General features: G+C 37.2%; 1 protein-coding gene across 1 annotated transcript in view; it reads right to left on the bottom strand.

Moving 5' to 3' along the window:
• Positions 1 to 21434, bottom strand: part of abcb6a (ATP-binding cassette, sub-family B (MDR/TAP), member 6a) — a 215276-nt gene that overhangs the window by 166307 nt on the left and 27535 nt on the right. Inside the window, exon 4 of the mRNA XM_059967532.1 lies at positions 12334 to 12520. Within this exon, the coding sequence (XP_059823515.1) occupies positions 12334 to 12520 (187 nt within the window). The remainder of the gene's footprint in view (positions 1 to 12333; positions 12521 to 21434) is intronic.

Genomic DNA, 21434 nt, shown 5'->3' with positions numbered 1-21434 from the left:
AAGCAGTTTCAAGTTCCTGGGTGTCAAGATCTCTAGGATCTAACCTGATCCCAATGTATCGACGCAGTTATAAAGAATTCAAGACAGTGGTTATACTTAATTAGGAGTTTGAAAAGATTTGGCACATCAACAAATAGACTCAAAAACTTCTAAAGATGTACCGTGGAGAGCATTCTGACAGGCTGCATCACTGTCTAGTATGGAGGGGCTGCTGCACAGGACTGAAAGAAGCTGCAGAAGGTTGTAAATCTAGTCAGCTCCATCTTGGCTACCAGCCTACAAAGTACTCAGGACATCTTCAGGGAGCAGCGTCTCAGAAAGGCAGCGTCCATTATTAAGGACCTCCAGCACTCACATGCCCTTTTCTCACTGTTGCCATCAGACAGGTACAGAAGCCTGAAGGCACACATTCAGCGATTCAGGAACAGCTTCTTCCCCTCTGCCATCCGCTTCCTAAATGGACATTGAACTCTTGGACACTACCTCACTTTTCTTAAATATGCAGTATTTGTTTTCTTGCATGATTTTTGATCTATTCAATATATGTATACTGTAATTGATTTATTTATTATTTTATTTTATTTTTTTCTTCTTCTATATTATGTACTGCATTGAACTGTTGCTAAGTTAACAAATTTTACATCGTATGCTGGTGATAAAAAACCTGATTTTTTAAAAACTTTTTTAAAATTGTTTTCAAATAATTACAGAAAGAAAAAGAAAATATGTAAAAAAAAATATGCCCTTTCCCCCCTCCCCCCTAACATCCCTATAGAAAAAAAAAGAAAGAAAAAAGGAAGGAGTGCCTGGATATCGGGAGATCCCCACATGCTCCATGGAGTTCGTAATAACTTTAGTATATATATTTATTTCTTTCCCCAAATAACCAATTATTTTATCTTCGGAGCACCTATATATTTAATCCTGTCTTTTGTAAATAAGGGCACCAAATTTTCAAAAATGTTTCATATTTATCTCTTAAATTATAAGTAATTTTTTCAACTGAAATACAGCTGTAAATTTCATTCTTCCAACGATCTAGACTTAAGTATGCATCCGATTTCCAAGTAACTGCAATAGTCTTTTTGGCTACTGCCAGTGCAATTTTTATAAATTCTTTCTGATATTTATTCAATTTGGGTTTTGATTTTATCCCTTCAATATCACCTAATAAAAATAATATTGGATTATGTGGAAGTTGTGTTCCAATAACTTGTTCCAATAAAACTCTTAAATTCAAAAAGGTTGAATTTTAGAACAAGACCAAGTAGAATGTAAAAAAGTACCGATTTCTTGGTACATCGGAAACACTGATCGGATAAATTTGGATTTAATTTATTTATTTTTTGTGGTGTAATATATAATTGATGTAAAAAATTATATTGCACTAATCTTAACCGGACATTTATTGTATTTGTCATACTATCAAGATATAGTCTTGACCAATTTGTTTCTTCAATTTTAATATTCAAGTCACTTTCCCATTTTTGTCTTGACTTATGGACTCCTTGTTTAATTGCCTGTTTTTGAATCAAGCTATACATACAAGAAATAAATTTTTTAGTTTTTCCTTTTTGAATTCAAGTTTCTATTTCATTAGATTTCGGCAATAACATTGTTTGACCTAATTTTTCTCTTAAATAAGCCCTTAATTGGAAATAACAAAAAAGTGTTGTTTGATACTTTATATTTATTCTTTAATTGATCAAATGACATTAATATACCTCCTTCAAAACAATCTCCTATATATCTAATCCCTTTTTGAAATCAATTATATAAAAGTTGATTATCCATTGTAAAAGGAGTAAGTCTATTTTGAATTAAAGATCTCTTTGATAATAAAGATTTCTTTGTCTCATCAACAACATTTATCTTATTCCATAAGTCAATCAAATGTTTTAATATAGGAGATTCTTTTCCCGTATCCATTTAGATTCCCATTTATATATAAAATCTTCTGGTTTATTTTCTCCTATTTTATCTAGTTCTATTCTAATCCATGCCGGTCTATCTTTCTCAAAAAAAAGATGCAATAAATCTAAGTTGATTTGCTTTATAATAATTCTTAAAATTTGGAAGTTGTAACCCTCCTAGATCAAATTTCCATGTCAATTTTTCCAACGATATTCTTGACATCTTACCTTTCCAAAGAAACTTCCTCACATATTTATTTAACTCTTGAAAAAACTTCTGGGGTAGTTGTATTGGTAGTGATTGAAATAAGTATTGTAGTCTAGGGAATATATTCATTTTTATGTTATTTACTCTACCTACTAACGTTATTGGTAATACCATCAAGATCTTCTTGAATTTTTTCAATAATGGTAAGTACTTTAATTTATATAAGTTCTTTATATTATTATCAACTCTTATACCTAAATATTTTATACCATTTGCTGGCCATCTAAATTGAGTTATTAATCGACATTGACTATAATCTCCTTTAGTAAGCGGTAAAATTTCACTTTTATCCCAGTTTATTTTATAACCTGATATTTTCCTATATTCTTCTAATCTATAGGATAATTTATGCAACGAGTTGCAATGGGTTTGTTAAATAAAGCAGAACATCATCAGCAAATAAGTTAATCTTGTATTCTTCCTGATCAACTCTGAAACCCTTAATATCTGGGTCCATTCTAATTAATTCAGCTAATGGTTCTATTGCCAATACAAATAAAGCAGGTGATAATGGACAACCTTGTCTAGTTGACCTTGTTAACTGAAATGGTGTTGAAATTTGACCATTTGTCACTACTTTAACTTTAGGATTAGTATTTAAGGTTTTAATCCATTTTATAAAAGATACTTCTAATCCATATTTTTCCAATATCTTAAAAAAAAATCCCATTCCAATCTATCAAATGCTTTTTCTGCATCTAAAGCAACTGCCACACTCATTTTCTCCCTCTTTTGCGCCAAATGAATTATACTAAATAACCGGGTTACATTATCTGCCAATTGTCTATTTTAAATAAATCCTGTTTGATCCATATGTATTAATTTTGGTAAGTGTTTAGATAATCTGTTAGATAAGATTTTTGCTATTATTTTATAATCAGTGTTTAATAAAGAAATAGGTCTATATAATGCTGGCTTTAAAAGATTATCTTTTTTTAGCAATACTATTAAAATAGCTGTCGAAAAAGATTCTGGAAGTTTAAGCATTCTTTCCACTTGATGTATTAACTCCATAAAAGGAGGAATTAATAAATCTTTAAACTTTTTATAAAATTCAGACGGAAAACCATCTTCTCCTGGAGATTTATTACTTTGAAGTGATCCTAAGGCTTCTTCGACCTCTTTCAATGTAAAAGGCATATCTAATCCCTTCTGTTCTTCCGTATTTAATTTTGGAAGAGTTATTTGTGATAAACACCTTTCTATCTTGACATTATCATTTTGTGATTCTGATTTATACAACTCAGAATCAAAATTCTTTAAAATTTCATTAATTTCTAAAGGTTTATAAGTAATTTTATTTACTCTTGTTCAAATTGCATTTATTGTTTTAAAAGTCTGGTCTGTTTTTAACTGCCATGCAAGGACCTTATGTGAGCTTTCACATAGTTCATAATATCTCTGTTTAGTTCTCATAATTGCTTTTTCTGTTCGATATGTCTGAAGTGTATTATATTGTAACTTCTTATTAATAAGTTGTCTTTGTCTTTCTTCTGTCATATTTCTTTGAGATTCTTTTTCTAATTTTGTAATCTCTTTTTCCAATTGATCTATTTCTATCATATATTCCTTCTTAATTTTAGAAGTATAACTTATTATCTGACCTCTCAAATATGCCTTCTTGCTTCCCACAATATAAATTTATCATCAACTGAATGTGAATTTGTATCTAAAAAGAACTGAATCTGCTTTTTCATAAAATCACAAAAATCTTGATGTTTTAGTAATATTGAATTAAATCTCCATCTATAAATTGATTCCTCTTATCTATCATTATCAAAGGAGAATGATCTGACAATATTCTCGCTTTATATTCCATATTTTTCACTCTATCTTGAATATTCGTTGATAATAGGAAAAAAATCTATCCTTGAATATGTTTTATGTCTATTTGAATAAAATGAAGAATCTCTTTCTTTTGGATTAATTCTTCTCCATATATCAATCAAATTTAAGTCTTTCATCAATGATAGAGTTAATTTTGCTACTTTTGATTTTGTGACAACCTTTGTTGATCTATCTAAAACTGGATCTAGACAAAAGTTAAAATCTCCGCCTATTAATATTTTGTCATGTGCGTTAGCCAAATTCAAAAAGACCTCTTGTATAAATTTTACATCATTTTCATTTGGTGCATAAATATTCATAAGAGTCCATAGTTCTGAAAAAATTTGACAATGTATAATTACATATCTCTCCGCCGAATCAATTAATATGTTTTGTATTTTAATTGGTAAATTTTTATTATCCAAAATTGCAACTCCTCTCGCCTTTGAATTAAATGAAGCTGCAATAACATTTCCAACCCAGTCTCTTTTTAATTTCTGATGTTCTATCTCTGTTAAGTGTGTTTCTTGTAAAAAAAGCTATATCTATTTTCATTTTCTTAATGTATGTTAAAATTCTTTTTCTTTTCACTGGTCCATTAAGCCCATTAACATTAAAACTTTAAAAATTCAGTAAATTAGTCATTATTTTTAATTATGTTACTCCAATCTATAATAATACCTAATCTTTCAACTTTCGTGGTATCTTGGGAAATCTTTTTAAAATTCTCCATGTTGCTATGTGTGTCCTCACCGATCATAGATAGAAGAAAAATGGAGTATAAAGTAAAAAACAAAATACCCCCCTACTAATGTTGTGAAAAAAAAGAACACAACATTACCCCCCTCTGTTGTATGGGTCATGGCGATTGCCATGATTGTACACGTGAATCCCGTAGTAATCGATCCAAAGCTCCCCAGCCCCCCCGCAACATAAATGAGTATATATATATATAAGAAGAAAAAATACCATTCTCAATTAGTATTTCTGAAATTTTGCTTTTCTCCCCTGTATCATCCTTAAATGTCCATCACTTCCATTCACTGTCTCTATCTTCATCTTTAATCTATTACACTTGGAAATCTCTATGTGTAATTAGTGAGTAGATGGAAGTTTTTGTGCGAACTCCTTCGCTTCTCGATAATCGGTAAAAAATCTTCTTTTTCCCTCCTCCAAAAAAATTATCAGTGTTGCTGGGTGATGCATTATAAATTTATAACCCTTTTCCCATAAAACTTTTTTCGCTGGGTTAAATTCCTTCCTTCTCTTCAAAAGCTTATAACTTATATCAGGATAAAAAAGAACTGCCTTCCCTGCTATCATCAATGGCCCATTTCTCTTTTTGGCACATTGGGCAGCCGCCTTCAGGATCTTTTCTTTGTCTTGGTAGCTAAATCACTTTATCAAAATTGATCATGGATTTTGATCAGCTTGAGATCTTGGCCTTAAGGCTCTATGAGCCCTTTCGATCTCAATTAGAGTTTCTCCTTCCATTTCCAAGTTTTCAGGGATCTATTTTTGAAAAAAATTTATTGGATCTTCTCCTTCTAGATCTTCTTTAAGTCCAACAATTTTAATATTGTTTCGTCTACTAAAATTTTCAAGCTTATCAATTTTTTCCATAAATTGTTTTCTTTCTGATGTCCAGGCAGTAATATCATCTTCCAATTTATTCATTCTTTCAACCATGTCTTCTGTTGTAGTTTCCAAATCTATAATTCTCTTTTCCAGTTTTTCCTGTCTTTTTGTCATTTTATCAAATATAATCTCCATATTTATCACTTTTAAAAAAAATTACTTTTAATGCATTTGATTTTTCTAATTTACGCATTATTTGCAAAGTCTTTTCTATATTTCCAGAAAAACTTTTACCTCCATCTTCGTCTGATTTTTCCAGAGAATCTGAATCTACCTCAGATTCACTTTCACTTTCGGTTTCAATCGTAACTGGGATTTGTAGTTCTGGATGCTCTCATTTGCGCATGCTCCTTCCTTCACATTTGCGCAGTTCTCGTTGGTCTTTTTCTTTAGAAATGGTCGATGTTGCCGCAGTTTCCTGTTCTGTTTCACCGGTGGTATATTGTACCTGAGCCCACAGTTCTTTGGCAGAGGTGGGCCTTGATTCTGTTCCAACTTGCGTTGCCTTCACGGTAGTAGTTTTCTTCATCTTCTGTTTGTGAGGCATAACTTGAAACAATCCGGAGTAGTTTATAAGTAACTTTTAGAAAGTATGGACTAAGCTTTCTTCACTTAAACATTAATTTATTGATTTTTTACGGGAGAGCTGGGTTCCAGTGTCTCGATCCTACGTCATCACGTGACGTCCCCAATAAACCTGATTCTGATTATTCTCACCCTTTGCTTCCAAAGCACCACTCACTCCAGATATTTTCTCTTTTTATCCCTCCCATCAGGCAGAAGATACAAAAGCATATCCCACTAGCATCAAGGACAGCTTCTAGCCTGCTGCTTTCTAAGACTATTCAATGATCCTTAATATGATAAGAGACTCTTGGCCTCACAATCTACCTTGTTGTGACCTTGCACCTTGTCTGCCTTCACTACACTTTCTCTGTAACTACAACAGTTTATTCTGCTGCAAAACATACAATGTGCTACAGAAACTCAACAGGTCAGGCAGCATCTCTGGAGTGGAATAAACATAAATGGAATAAAGTGGAATAAGCAGAAACCTTTTACCAGAACTGCATTCTGCATTTTTTGCTGACTTTATTCTGCATTCTGTTTTACCTTGAACTACCTCAATGCACTGATGTGATGAAATTATCTGTAAGGAGGGCGTGTAAAATTATGGCTTTTCACTGTATCTCACTACACATTGACCACTTTATTAGGTACAGGAGTAGTAACTGGTGTCATCTTCTGCTGTTGTAGCCCACCCACCTCAAGGCTCAATGTGTTGTGCATTCAGAGATGCTCTTCTGCCCACCACTGTTGTAACACATAGTTATTTGAGTTACAGTCACATTCCTGTCAGGTTCAACAGCCTGGCTGTTCTCCTCTGACCTCTCTCATTTAAAATGTGTTTTTACCCACAGAACTGCTGCTCAATGGATTTTTTTTCTTGTTTCTCACAATATTTTCTGTAAACTCTAGAGCAGGGGTCGGCAACCCGCGGCTCTAGAGCCGCATGCGACTCTGGAGCCGCATGCGACTCTTTCATCTCTGTGCTGTGGCTCCCTGTGGCTTTGGAAAATAAATGATGAGTAGTTAATTAAAATGTATTTTACGTTAGTTTGTTAGTTTTTGAAATGTAATTCTAAATTTGAAGATCATGGTGATCTTGTACAATCTAAATAAAACGTGTTTTTTGTCGCTATTAATATACGTCACCACTGCCAATGCCTGACACCTGCCAGTGCGTGATTTCTTTAATTTTTCGATCAAGGTCGGCTAACTATGGAGAATTCTAAAAAAAGAAAAGTGACTGAAGAAAACAGAACGTTTAATGATACATGGGCAGATTCATTTGCTTTCACTGCTGACGAGACTGGTTTACCGGTATGCTTAATATGCAATGAGAAACTAGCAAAACAACAAAAAGTTAAAAGTCGCAAGACATTTCCAGAATAAACACGCAGCCTTTGCTCAAAAATATCCGGATGGAGATGAGAGAAAAAAAGCCGTTTCGGAACTGATGCGGAAGGTTGATCTGAGCAAAAATCATTTCAAGAAGTGGATGAAATCTGGAAAATCAACTACGTACGCTAGTTTTGTTGCCGCTCAGGAAATAGTCAGGCACGGGAAGCAGTTTACAGATGGTGAATATATGAAAGAATCTTTCATTAAGATTTCAGAACATCTATTCACGGACTTTAAAAACAAGAGTGAAATTGTGCAGAAAATCAGGGATATCCCCCTCTCTGCAAAGACTGTCAAAGACAGAACCATAAAAATGACGGAAGACATCACAAGACAGTAAATTAAAGACATCAATTAAGCTGTGGCCTACTCGATTGCCTGTGATGATTCTAAAGACAAGGGTGATATTGAACAAATAGCGCTGTTCTGTCGGTATGTAAACTCTGCCGGGCAACAGGAAGAAATGATTGAGTTGATACCTCTAAAAGGCCAAACATGGGGGGAGGACATCTGTGAGGCTGTCTTGAATTGTTTAAGAGCCAAAGTAATAAAGACCACCCACCTGGTGTCAGTAGCTACTGATGGGGCACCAAATATGACAGGAGTGCACAAGGGATTTGTGGCTTTATTGCAGAAGTCGCTGGACAGAAAGCTGCTGATTTTTCACTGCATCTTGCACCAAGAGGCACTGTGCGCTCAAACATTTCCTCCGGAATGCACAGAAGTAATGGATGCTGTCATTCAGATTGTCAATAAAATAATAGCAAAAAGTTTAAATCACCGTCAATTCCATTTGTTACTGGACAAGCTGGAACGCATATTCTGATCTCCTGCTGCACAACAAAGTCCGGTGGCTGTCAAGAGGGGAGGTGCTGAAACGCTTTGTCACGTGTCTGGAAGAAGTGAAAACTTTCCTGGGCAGCAAAGGGCTCACCTTTCCTGAGCTGAAACAGCCAGAGTGCCTGTAAAAGCTACACTTCATGGTAGACATGACAGCGCACCTGAACACGCTGAACACAGCTCTTCAGGGGAAAGGACGCACAGCCCTGCACATGTTGGAGGATGTTTTGGCATTCGAGCGCAAGTTGACAGTGCTTGCCAGAGATTTACAGGAAGGCACACTGTCTCACTTCCCCAATTTGAGAGAGTTCAAACAAGCTCACGACACGATAAATTCAGAGTATTTGCAATTGCATCATCGCAATGCAAACATCGTTTGGGAAACACTTCTGTGAGTTCAGAGAGGTAAAAAACACATTATCCTTTCCGGTCACTCCCCTAAGCATCGATCCATCCCTACTGAATACGACTGCATTGTCAGGTGTGAGTCAACCTGATCTTGAGATGGAAATGGCCAACATAGCCGACAAAGACATATGGGTGTCCAAGTTTAGACGCTTGACAGCAGACCTTGAAGATGTTGCCCGTCAGAAGGCCGTTCTTGCTCAGAATCACAAATGGAGTGATATTGAAAACCTCCCCAAACCGGACAAACTTGTGTTCGAAACATGGAATGCTATCCCCGACATTTATGTAAACATTAAAAAGTATGCGCTTGGAGTCCTGTCGATCTTTGGATCCACATATGTATGTGAGCAGGTGTTCTCCAACATGAACTTTATTAAAAACAAACATCGCGCACGACTCACAGATGACAGCTTGCGATCCTGTGTAAAGATGAAGATGACGTCGTACAGCCATGATGTGCAGACGCTGAGCGCTGATTTCCAGGAGCAGAAATCCCATTAACCAAGAATGATAAATATTTTAATTGCCTATTATTTTATGTATATTCATATTTTTTCATTGTTCAGTGAAATAGTCCTTTTACTTTTCAGGTTGACAGCTGGCTGACGTTATTTTTGGTTTGCTGCTGGCGGACAATTTAAGTTCGGCGTTTTTCATTAATACAAGAAGGACTCAAATAGACATTGAGTATTTTACTTAAAAGTAACCTTCAACCCAAACGTCTTTTTTTTGGAGTTCAAAATGTTTTTGTTGCATGCAGAAATGTAATTTCGTTTTCTCTGCTGGAGTTCATCGATTTCATAAATGCAACACATTATAGTTTGTTTATACATAGCATAAAGGCAAAAAAAAACGTTGTATGCAGTGTTATTTCATTTTAAATGTCAGACGGGTTTTGTGGCTCCCAGTGTTTTCTTTTCTGTGGGAAACGGGTCCAAATGGCTCTTTCAGTGGTAAAGGTTGCCGACCCCTGCTCTAGAGATTGCCGTGTGTGAAAATCTCAAGTGATCAGCAGTTTCTGAGATACTCAAACCAACTTGTCTGACACTATCAATCATTCCACTGTCAAGGTCACTTAAATCACTTTTCTTCCTCCATTCTGATGTTTGGTTTAAACAACAGCTGAATCTCTTGACCATGTCTGCATGCTTTTATGCATAGAATTTTTGCCATGCGATTGGCTGATTAGATATTTGCAATAACAAGCACATGTACAGGTACACCTAAAGTAGCCACTGAGTCTATGTGTCAATAATAAGCAAAATTTTCACTATCACAACCTCCAATTACTAAAACCCAGTTAATGATATCACTTAGGTTTAAACCAAGGCAGGCCTAGAAAAGCTTTCCAATTATACAGAGGCAACCTTTATTAGAGATTTAATTTCCATCAAAATTCTTTTTTTTTAATTTTTTTATGCATTTCTACAAACCAACTACAAAGAAAAAAAAACAGCCAAATGAAAATACAGTGCAAAATAAACATATCAATTGTGTGATTCATAACAATAAGGAAACAGCACCTAGAATAAACTCTATAAAGTTAGTATCCTTCCCTCCCTCCCACTGAGAAACTCTAGGCCAACTATTACAATATGTAAAAAAAAATAAACAGAGCATTCAACCCCCCCCCAAAACCGTAAATATAAACAAAAAATATAATAATGCCTACTACCAAAACTATAATGTAATTTCCATCAAAAAGAAACCATAAAGCTTACAGAGGGAAAAAAAGCTGGAAGTAAGGGATTAAAAAAATAAACTTAATCTAAAGAGGAGTTATGAAAATATTCAAGAAAAGGTCCCCACACATTTTGAAATTTTATGTCTGAATTGAAAAGTGAGTAATTAATTTTTTCAAGATTTAAACAGGTCATAATATCATTAAGCCATTGAGCATGAGTGGGTGGGGCAACATCTCTCCACCTAAGGAGGACTAAGCATCTAGCCAAAAGAAAGGCAAAAGATAATGTTCGGTGTTTAGTTTTTTTAAAATCTTTATCCCATATTCTTAATTGCCACTTAAAACCTAATCCTCTGATTGCCCTTTTTGGTACCCTGGGTGAGGCAGACGTCTATCAAAATTCAAATTTCAAGGTAAATTTATTATCAAAGTACATATATGTCACCATATACAAGCCTAGATTCATTTTCTTTTGGGTATTCACAGTAAATCTGATTGAAACATATAAGATTATTAAGGGATTGGACACACTGGAGGCAGGAAGCATGTTCCCACTAGTCCAGAACTAGAGGCCACAGTTTAAGAATAAGGGGTAGGCCATTTAGAACAGAGATGAGGAAAAACTTTTTCACCCAGCAAGTGGTGGATATGTGGAATGCTCTGCCCCAGAAGGCAGTGGAGGCCAAGTCTCTGGATGCATTCAAGAGAGAGTTAGATAGAGCTCATATAGATAGCGGGGTCAAGGGATATGGGGAGAGGGCAGGAACGGGGTACTGATTGTGTATGATCAGCCATGATCATAGTGAATGGCGGTGCTGTCTAGAAGGGCCGAATGGCCTACTCCTGCATCTATTGTCTATAAATACAAAGAAACACAATAGAATTAATGAAAAGTTTATAAGATTTATAAACAAAGATGGACAAACAACCAATGTGCTAAAGACAATACAGATTGTGCAAATACAAAAAGAAAAACAGAATAATAATATTAGATAAGTAATAAATAATACTGAGCACATAAGTTGTAGAGTCTGTGAAAGTGAGTCCATAAGTTGTGGAATCAGTTCAGTGAACAGCAAAGAGTTTTATTCCAGTTCTATTTTGTACCCCAGGGGCGTATGGGGTATCCAGGGAGGGGCTTGCCGTGTCCAATCTGGGGCAGCTCACTCACCATTGGTCCTCACTGGACACTGACGCTCTCACCTCCAAGTATCTGTTTGCACGTAACAGTGGCCACACCCTGTTACACTGCTTTGGCAAGCAGTATAAACCAGGTGAGAGTAGCCAACGGGCCTCATACCCTAGTGAGATTGGGACATGTCTGTCCTAGCATGCACAGTCCGTTCCAGCAGACTGGACAGACGAAATCCAGCAGCCAGGAAGGTGATTCTGCAATGCTTTGAGGTGAGTGAAGGACATGATAAGGCACAGAAGCAGTCATATCATCCACCACAACCAAGGATGATCCCAGTTTGTGACAACTACTCATCCCACTGGACCCAGCCTTCCAATGTCAAGAGAGTGAAACCGTCCCAGTGCAACATCTTTTCCTATTTTTAAAAAAGCCCTCCACCAAGTTTCCTGTCATCATCAGATACAACAGACCATCTTGTCCCCAAGCCCACCCCCAGATGGATCCATCAGGGTTTACTAACAATGTTTACACACTGTAGAGAATATTTTTACCTCCAGTGTTTCAATCTCCTCCCCTCCCCTTCCACCATTCTGCCTAGTGCAAGCACCAACGTGGGAAGATTTTCAAAGAAGTTGGTGTATTTTTAAAAACTTACCGATGTTTCTATAGTAGATGGGCACAAAAACATTGATGACTCGTTCGATCACAAGGAGCAGAAGGCATAACAGAACGAAAAGCTGCAGCAAGAGGCTTCCTTTGGGCCACATGTACGGTATCAGCAACTGCACCTTCTTAAGGAAATCTTTCCAGGTGGACTGATTGTTGTTCTGATTTAAGAGAGGCTGGAAAGAGAAAACGTAGGGATGTTTAAATGTAGAAAACAAAAGCTAAAAAGGATAATCAGATTATTATATTAGATAAGTAATAAATCAAGTCAGTGAACACAACACCACAGAAACAGGTCTTTTGGCCCATCTAGTCTGTGCTCAACTGTTATTCTGCCTAGTCCCATCAACCTGCATCTGACAATGTCCCTCCACACCCTCTCATCCACGTACTTACCGAAACTTTTCTTAAATGTTGAAATTGAATCCACGTTCCAAGTTCTCTGACAGGTCATTTCATACTCACCCCAACCTCTAAACGAAGCTCCCCCTCATGTTAAATATTTTACCTTTCACCCTTAACCTATGGCCTCTAGTCCTAGTTGTTTTGTACGATGAGAGGGTTGTCCAATTAGCAACTTGGGAAAGAGTTATTTATTTAAGGTTGAAACAATGAGACATTGTTCTTTTATCCTCCAGCATTTTGTGTAGTTGTTCTACATTTCCAGCATTTACAGAATCCCATTTTTATATTTATGTTATCAGCATGCTTCAAAAGTGAAATTATTTCCTTTACTTAGGAAGATCAGGAATGTATGGTGACACTTGTAAGCTGTCCCTAGCATACTCGTAGGTTGTGTTGCTTGTTAATGCAAATGGCATTTCAACGCAGGTTTGAGGAATGCATGAAAAATAAATGAATCTGAATCTGTCTCATGGAACTGTGAAACAGCGAAATTTTGCATCCAAATAGCAAGGGCCAAGGGGAGAAGGTGGTGAATTGGATCAGATGGATTGCTCTTGTATAGAGAGCAATGGTCAGGTGACATTTGGAGTCTTGTAAGCAGTTTCGGGCCCCTTGTCTGATGAAGGATGTGCCGGCATTGTTGAGGGCCCAGAGGAGGTTCACAAGAATGATTCTGGAAATGAAAGGGATATTGTATAAGGAGTGTTTGATGGCTTGGGCCTGTACTCACCAGAGTTTAGAAAACTGAAGGGGGGGGGTGGAATCTCATTGAAACCTATTAAATATTGAAAGGCCTAGATAAAGTGGATGTGGAAAGGATGTTTCCAATAGTGGGAGAGTCTAAGACCAGAGGACACAGCCTCAGAATAGAAGGATGTCCCTTTAGAACAGAGATGAAGAGGAACTTCTTTAGCCAGAGGGTGGTGAATCTATGGAATTCACTGGCATAGACAGCTTTGGAGTATATTGAAAGCAGAGGTTGATATGTTCTTGATTAATTAGGGTGTCAAAGATTATAGGAAAAAGACAAGAGAATGGGGTTGAGAGTGATGGAATAACAGAGCAGACTCATTGGGCTGAATGGTCTAGTTCTGCTCCTACATCTTTTGCTATTGATTTGATGGGCAAAAAACAGACTTTCTTCCTGTAACCTTTTCTTTTATCTGATTCAATTTCATTTATTTATCACACATACATTGAAAGGTGACCTGCATTAACAACCAACACAATTGAAGGATGTGCTGGGGTAATGTACTTGAAAATTTCCTAGGTTTAACTGCTGCCATCGGGCAAGAGGTACAGGAGCCTTAGGTCCCAGACCACTAGGTTCAGGAACAGTTTTCAGCCTACAAACATCAGGCTTCTGAACCAGCATGGATAACCTCAACCCTGGACTGGTTCCACAACAACTCACTTTCAAGGACTCTACAACTCATAGTCTCAGTATTATTTATTTACTTATTTATTATAATTATTTTTCATTTGTGTTTGCACATTGGGTGCTTGTCAGACTTTGTTGGCGTGTAGCTCTTCACTAATTCTATTGTATTTCTTTGTTCTACTGTGAATGACCCCAGAAAATGAGTCTCAGAGTGACTATATGTGACATATACGTACTTTGATACTGAATCTACTTTCAACTTTGAACTTTCTTGCCTGCTATAAATTTTATTTTATCATATTCAAGTTCATTTACTTATCATGTGTACATCGAAACATACAGTGAAATGTGTTGTTTGTGTTAACAACCAAAGATGTGCTGGGCGCATCACCTTGAAAATTCCTGGGTTTAACAGGGTACATAAGGGGCTATCTCCCTGGCAAAACAATCTAAAAGCAGGGTTATCAGAGTCCAAATAAGGAGAGTGGGAATGAGAAATGTTTTTGCAATGGTAGACATTTATGAATTTGATTCGATCTATAACTCCTGTCATCTTGTGGTTTGTGTGTGGTACGTGCTACCAGAGGCAGTGGTAAGGCAGATGCATTAGGGATTTTTAAGGAACTCTTAGATAGGCACATGGATGATAGAAAAATGGAGGGTTATATAGGAGGGAAGGGTTAGATCTACAGATATTCCAGGGGTTGCATTCTTCAATCTACACCCAAACCACAAGAGCCTACCTTTTGGATACTCAAGGATGGGAGGATTGAAGGAAGGCACACCAACCTGAGGTCTTTCCACTCAAACAGAAAAAAAAATTGCTTTACCTCCTCAGCTGTATTATGAAATCATTTGCTGAGCTTTAATATTTCAGTGTAAAGACTGATTTACTCAATTAATTTAATACTTGAATCCTAGTTAACAGATTTGTGCTGCTCACAAACCAAATCTAATAAACTGTCTAAGGTGCAGAAATCCAGAATCAATGCCAATTTTGAGTCATATTCAGAAGCACATAGAACAACACAGTACCAGCCCTTCAGCCCAAGATGTTGCGCTGACCTTTTAATCTACTCTAAAATCAATCTAACCTTTTCCTCCTACATAGCCCCCCATTTTTCAATCATCCACATGCCTAAGTGTCTGTGTCCACCTCTCACAACTACCACACTCTGTATAAAAGAATACTTACCTCCGATGTATCCTCCATATTTTCCTCCAATCACTTAAAAATTATACCCCTCTTTATTAGCCATTTCCACCTTGGGAAAAAGTCTCTGGCTGTCCACTTGATCAATGCCTCTTATCTATACACTTCTGTAAAATCTCTCATCCTCTCCAAAGAGAAAGCCCCTCACTCAACCTATCCTCTTCAGACAATGTTCCCTAATCCAGACAGCATCCTGGTAAATCTCCTCTGCACCTTCTCTAAAGCTTCCACATCTTTTCTATAATGTGGTGACTAGAACCGAATACAATACTCCAAGTGTGGTCTAACCAGAGTTTTATAGAGCTGCAACATTACCTTTCAGCTCTTATATGCACAGGTGTATTGAAAACTTTACTTGCAGCAACATCACTGACAATTTGCATCAGGTAAGCAGTATTCACAGTAAAACATTAAACATAAAATATACGCAAATTTTGCCAGAGAGAAAAAAAAACACAATTAGAACAAATAAAGTCCTTTTAACTGTAAGGTGATCAGAGTGATCGCAATGTTGCTAAACCATATAGATACTACCGATGGTGCGGAAGAATGTGCCTACAATGTACTGGGTTGAGTCCACTACTCTCTATAGCTTCCGACATTATCTCCGCATTCAAATTGCCATACCAGATCATGATGCAACTAGTCATGATACTTTCATCCGTAGAAGTCTGGTAGTGTTTGGTGACAAGTGAACAACCTTAACCTCCAAGGAAAGTAAAGACATTGCGATTGCATCTATGTGCCTGTTCCAGGACAGATAATCTGATATACTTATGCACAGCAATTAAAAACTGCAGACTCTCCCACCACTAATGCCCAATCTATACTGGCACACATAAGCCCACCTTTCTCATCCTGACGTCAATTATCAGTCCTTTAGTTTTGCGGACGTTAAGTGAGAGGTTATGTTGCAGTACTACTCCATCAGGTGTTCCATATCAATAAGGTAAGCTGATTCATCGTTACATGTGATTTGTCCAACAATTGTGTCATTAAATCAGAAGACCATAAGACATAGGAGCAGAATTAAGCCATTCAGCCATCGTCTGCTCTACCATGCCATCATGGCTGATTTATTATCCCTCTCAACCTTGTTCGCCTGCCTTTTCCCCATAGCCTTTGATGCCCTGATTAATCAAGAAACTGGAATTTCCATTGTCTGTGGCAATGAATTCCATAAATTAACTACTATCAGCTAAATAAATTCTTCCACATCTCTGTCCTAAATGAACAGCCCTCTGTTTGAAGCTGTGCCCTATGTCAACCAGTACAAGAAACATCCTCTCCATATCCACTCTATCTTGGCCTTTCATTGTTCGACAGGTTTCAATGAGATCACCCCTCATTCTTCTAAACCCCAGCAAGAACGGGCCCAGTATCATCAACCACCCCTCATATGTTAACACTGCCATTCCCAGAATCATCAACCACCCCTCATATGTTAACACTGCCATTCCCAGAATCATCAACCACCCCTCATATGTTAACACTGCCATTCTCAGAATCATTCACAAGAACTTCCTCTGGAGCTTCTCCAATGCCTTTGGTAAGGGACTCAAAAATGCCCACAATGCTCCAAGTGTGGTCTGACCAATGTCTAATAAAGGCTTAGCACTACATCTTTGTTTTTATATTCTAGTCCTCTCAAAATGAATGCTAACATTGCATTTGCCTTCCTTACCACCAACTCAAGTTGCAAACTGATATTTAGGGAATCCTGCACAAGGATTTCCAAGTCCCTTTGCATCTATGATTTTTGAATTTTCTCCATGTTTAGAAAAAAGTCGATGCCTTTATCCCCTCTATCAAAGTGGACAGCCACATGCTTCTTCTCTACACTATATCCCATCTGCCACTTCTGTGCTCATTCCCCCAATCAAAGTCCTCCTGCAAACTCCCTGCTTTCTCAACACTACCTGCCCTTCCACCCATCTTTGTATTGTCTGCAAACTCGACCACAAGGCCATCAATTCCGTCATCCAAATCATTGACAAACAGCTTGAAAAGGAGTGGTCCCAATACTGAGCCCTGTAGAGCACTGGTCACATGCAGACAACCAGAAAAGATCCCCTCTATTCTCACTCTTTGCCTCTGGTCAGTCAGGCAATCTTCTATCTATGCTAGCATCTTTCCTGTAATACCATGAGCTCTCTTGTGCAAAACCCTATCAAAGGCCTTCTGAAAATCTGAGTAAACAATATCCATCGACTCCTCTTTGTCTACCCTGCCTATTATTTCTTTAAAGAATTCCAACTGATTTGTCAGACAAGATTTCCACATAAGGAAACAATGCTGACTTTAGCTTATATTATCATGTGCCTCTAATTACCCTGAAATCTCATCCTTAATAACGGACTCTAACATATCCCCAACCACTGAAGTCACGCTAACTGGCCTACAATTTCCTTTCTTCCACCTCCCTCCCTTATTAAAGAGTGGAGTTTTCATTTGCAATTTTCCATTCCTCTGAAACCATTCCAGAAACTACTGATTCTTGAATGAACATTACTAATGCCTCCACAATCTCTTCAACTATCTCTTCCAGAACCCTAGGGTGTACACCATCTGGTCCAGGTGACTTATCTACCTTCGTACCTTTCAGCTTCCCAAGCACCTTCTCCTTGGTAATAGCAACTGAACTCACTACTGCCCTCTGACACTCTCGAATTTCTGACATACTGCTAGTATCTTCTACTGTGAAGACCAACAGAAAATACTTAAGATCATATGCCATTTCTTTGCCCGCATTACTACGTCATCAGTACATTTTCTCGCAGTCCGATATCCACTTTCACCCTTTTCTTTAAACTTTTTATGTATCTGAAAAAAGCTTTAGGTATCCTCTTTCATATCATTTGCTAGCTTACCTTCATTTTTCCATCTTTTCTCTTCTTTTGGCTTCAGTTGCCTTCTACTGGTTTTTAAAAGCTTCCCAATCCTCTAATGCTCCACTAATTTTTGCTATATCATACAGCCTCTTTTGTTTTTATGTCTCCTTTGATTTCCCTTGCATATTGGACACGGAGAAGTTTCTGTCCTCAGTTAATCCTCTGATGGTGTGAAAGGGAAATTGCTCTCAGAGAGGAGACATTGTTCATTTCAGCCTAAAACCCTATAATCTCCGAGGCGCAACTGTGGGAAAGCAAAATGTCAGCTGACTACCAGTATTTTTGCATACTCGGTTGGAAAAAAGTGCTTTGTGGGGCTGGACAGTTCTGGATCAACCAGCCAAGTTTACCAATCCTCCACTAGTAAAGTGAACAGAAAGCCTAAAGACAATGTGATGACCTGGCCATTTCATTGATGTCACTAGAAAAGCTGGAAGAGAGGTAGGCCTAAAACAGAGGCATGAAGACTAATCATCATTTAACATGACCATGCATTTTTTGTAGCACTGACATGATGAGATAGAAGGGAAAATAAACAGAAATCCTGAAAGACTTCTTCTGGATCCTTCTCAAAGCGTTGTCATCCTTCCTATCTGGGGTGACCAGAACTCTATGCAATATTTCAGATATGACGTAACTAGTTTTATAAAGCTGCAATGAAGCTAAATGCTGAGCGTATTTAAGACAGGAATACTGGATGTTAAGGAAAATCAAAGGGGACACTGCAGAAAAAATGACTCTCAAGTAAAAGATCACCCTCATCAGTGACACCTTTCCTATAATGGTGCGACTATAATGCTCCAGATACAACCTAAGAGTTTGATAAAGCTGCAACGTAACTTCCTGACTTTTCAATTCAATGCCTTGATTAATAAAGGCAAGCATCCCTAAGCCATCTTAATCACTAGATCCAACTGTGTAGCCACTTTCAGGGAGCAATGAACTCGGTGATGAGTTTATGCATTTTCCATTTACAGGCAGCACAGTTGTCATAATGCTATTACAGCGCCAGCAACCTAGGTTCAATTCCCGCTGCTAACTGTTTGGAGTTTGTACGTTCTCCCCTGACCGAGTGGGTTTCCTCCCACATTCCAAAGGCGTATGAGTTATTTGTTGGTTCATTGGTTACATAGGTTTAATTGGGCAGTGAGGGCTCACTGGGCCGGAAAGGCCTGTTACCACGCTGCATCTCTAAAAAAAAATTAATAAAGGCTGAGGGACATGGAAAGAAATAGAAATGGCAATTTTTAAATTATGCAAGTGTAGATACAACCACAAGAAAATAAACAAAGCTGTACTCAAGAGTGAAAACTGCGTCTCAACACCAATATTTTTATCCATAATAAACAATGATTGAGAGGAATGTATGCTAGATAGCGATCAGAATAGAAAAAAGACCTGATGATAGGATTCAATAAAGTAAAATGGAGGTAGTTAAAGTTAGACCTATGCCAGCATAGTTCCCATTGGGCAAAATATCTTATTTTGGTGTTTGAACTCTATGTAGGAAAGTAATGAAAGGGAAAAATATGAGGGTTAAGGAATTCAATCATCTTGGTATGGTGGCTCTTCACTATTTTAATTTTTAGAAGACAGCAGTTTTTGTTAACAATCTTACTGTATTATAAAAGCAGGCCTCACGAGCTATGAGAAAGATTTACCTTGCTGTAATTATTTGTAAGCTCATTTATTTTAAAGTAGGCAGAGTTCTGCTCTTAGTCAGCTTTGCTCTCTTAGAAATTCTCTTGCCGTGAGATTGGTTTTGCACGATATCAAAAGTGGCATGCTGGAAATACTCTGAAGAATGGACAGCATTATGGCCGGCGATCAATTTCAAAAGCTTCAAAGGTTCACTGTCAAATGCACAAGTACAGAGGCAATGAAAAACTTATTTACAATACAATATAATTACAAATAGAACAAAAATAGTTAATTTTAGTGCAAAGTTGTCAAAGTGTAGAGATTAGTGTTTTGCCATTTGGTTCAAATACTGAATGTTGAAGGGAAGTTGCTGTTTGTGATAGAATGAGGGAAGCCCAGGAGCATGAAAATCAATAGAACATATTGGACTAAAAGACAGAACTCAACAGTTGTCGGAAATCTGAATTAAATATAATTTTGAAAATGTAAACAGACAATACATTATTAAAGGCAAGAATTTTGAAAGTCTTGATAAGCAGAGGAATTTAGACATTGCTAAACAGTGATAGATGCTTGCAATGTTGGACAATTTATTTCTTAGGCTATGTGCAAAACTCAAGTGTTTCCTTTGTCTTGTCTCCTTATATTTATGTTTTTTGATAGAGCTGGTGGAATTTCCCTTTTTGCTAGAATTTTGATAATGAATACTCACACTTGGTACCTGGAAGTCTATCTCTACAACTTTCCTCAATCTGAATGCTTTGATCAGATTAGCTTTATTGTCACATTTACATCCAAACATACAATGAAATGTGGTATTTTGTACCAAGGACCAACACTTTTCAAGAACTAGGCTGGGGAAGCTCACAAGTGTCTCCACACTTCTAGTGCTCACAACTTATGAAAGCTAACCCAAATACAATATCTTTGGAATGTGGGAGGAAACTCACTCATGTGACCACAGTGAGAACTTGCAAACTCTTTATAGAAAGTGGCAGAAATTGAACCCTGATCACTGGCATTGTATTAGGGCTACGCAAACTGCTACACTACCCTACCCTTGTTTAACTTTTCGTCCACTTCCATTATGAAATGACTTCAGGCAGCACAGCTTTCCCTGTGCTAAAAGACCAAATGTCAGGAAGAAGAGAAAATAAATTAAAAAGCAAACTGTATTTTTTGGTGCAAAAGTAACAAGAAAGGCTGACCAACAGCAGCCCTCCCTATTCCACAATCTGTCTCAACGGTTACAAAACAAACCTTACAATTTGACTTTTTCCAAACTGTTTCGTTTAAACTTTCATTTTGAAAAGGGCTCAGTTCAGAGTAGGAATGGCAAACCTTTCTGAGAGAGTAAGCCCAAATTGGCAGTAATCTTCTAAACAATTTTCTCACATTCCATGGTAATTCTGAGCAGAGATCATTATTGATTAAAAAGATTAAAGATTAGCTTTATTTGTCACATGCACATCAAAACTTACAGTGAAATGCGGCGTTTGCATCAAATCAAATCAGCGAGTATTATCCTAGGGACACCCTATATGTTTGCACAATTCTGC

Source organism: Hypanus sabinus, chromosome 4 (assembly GCF_030144855.1).
Source record: "Hypanus sabinus isolate sHypSab1 chromosome 4, sHypSab1.hap1, whole genome shotgun sequence".
Taxonomy (NCBI): domain Eukaryota; kingdom Metazoa; phylum Chordata; class Chondrichthyes; order Myliobatiformes; family Dasyatidae; genus Hypanus; species Hypanus sabinus.
This window is presented reverse-complemented; position numbering and strand designations above follow the sequence as displayed.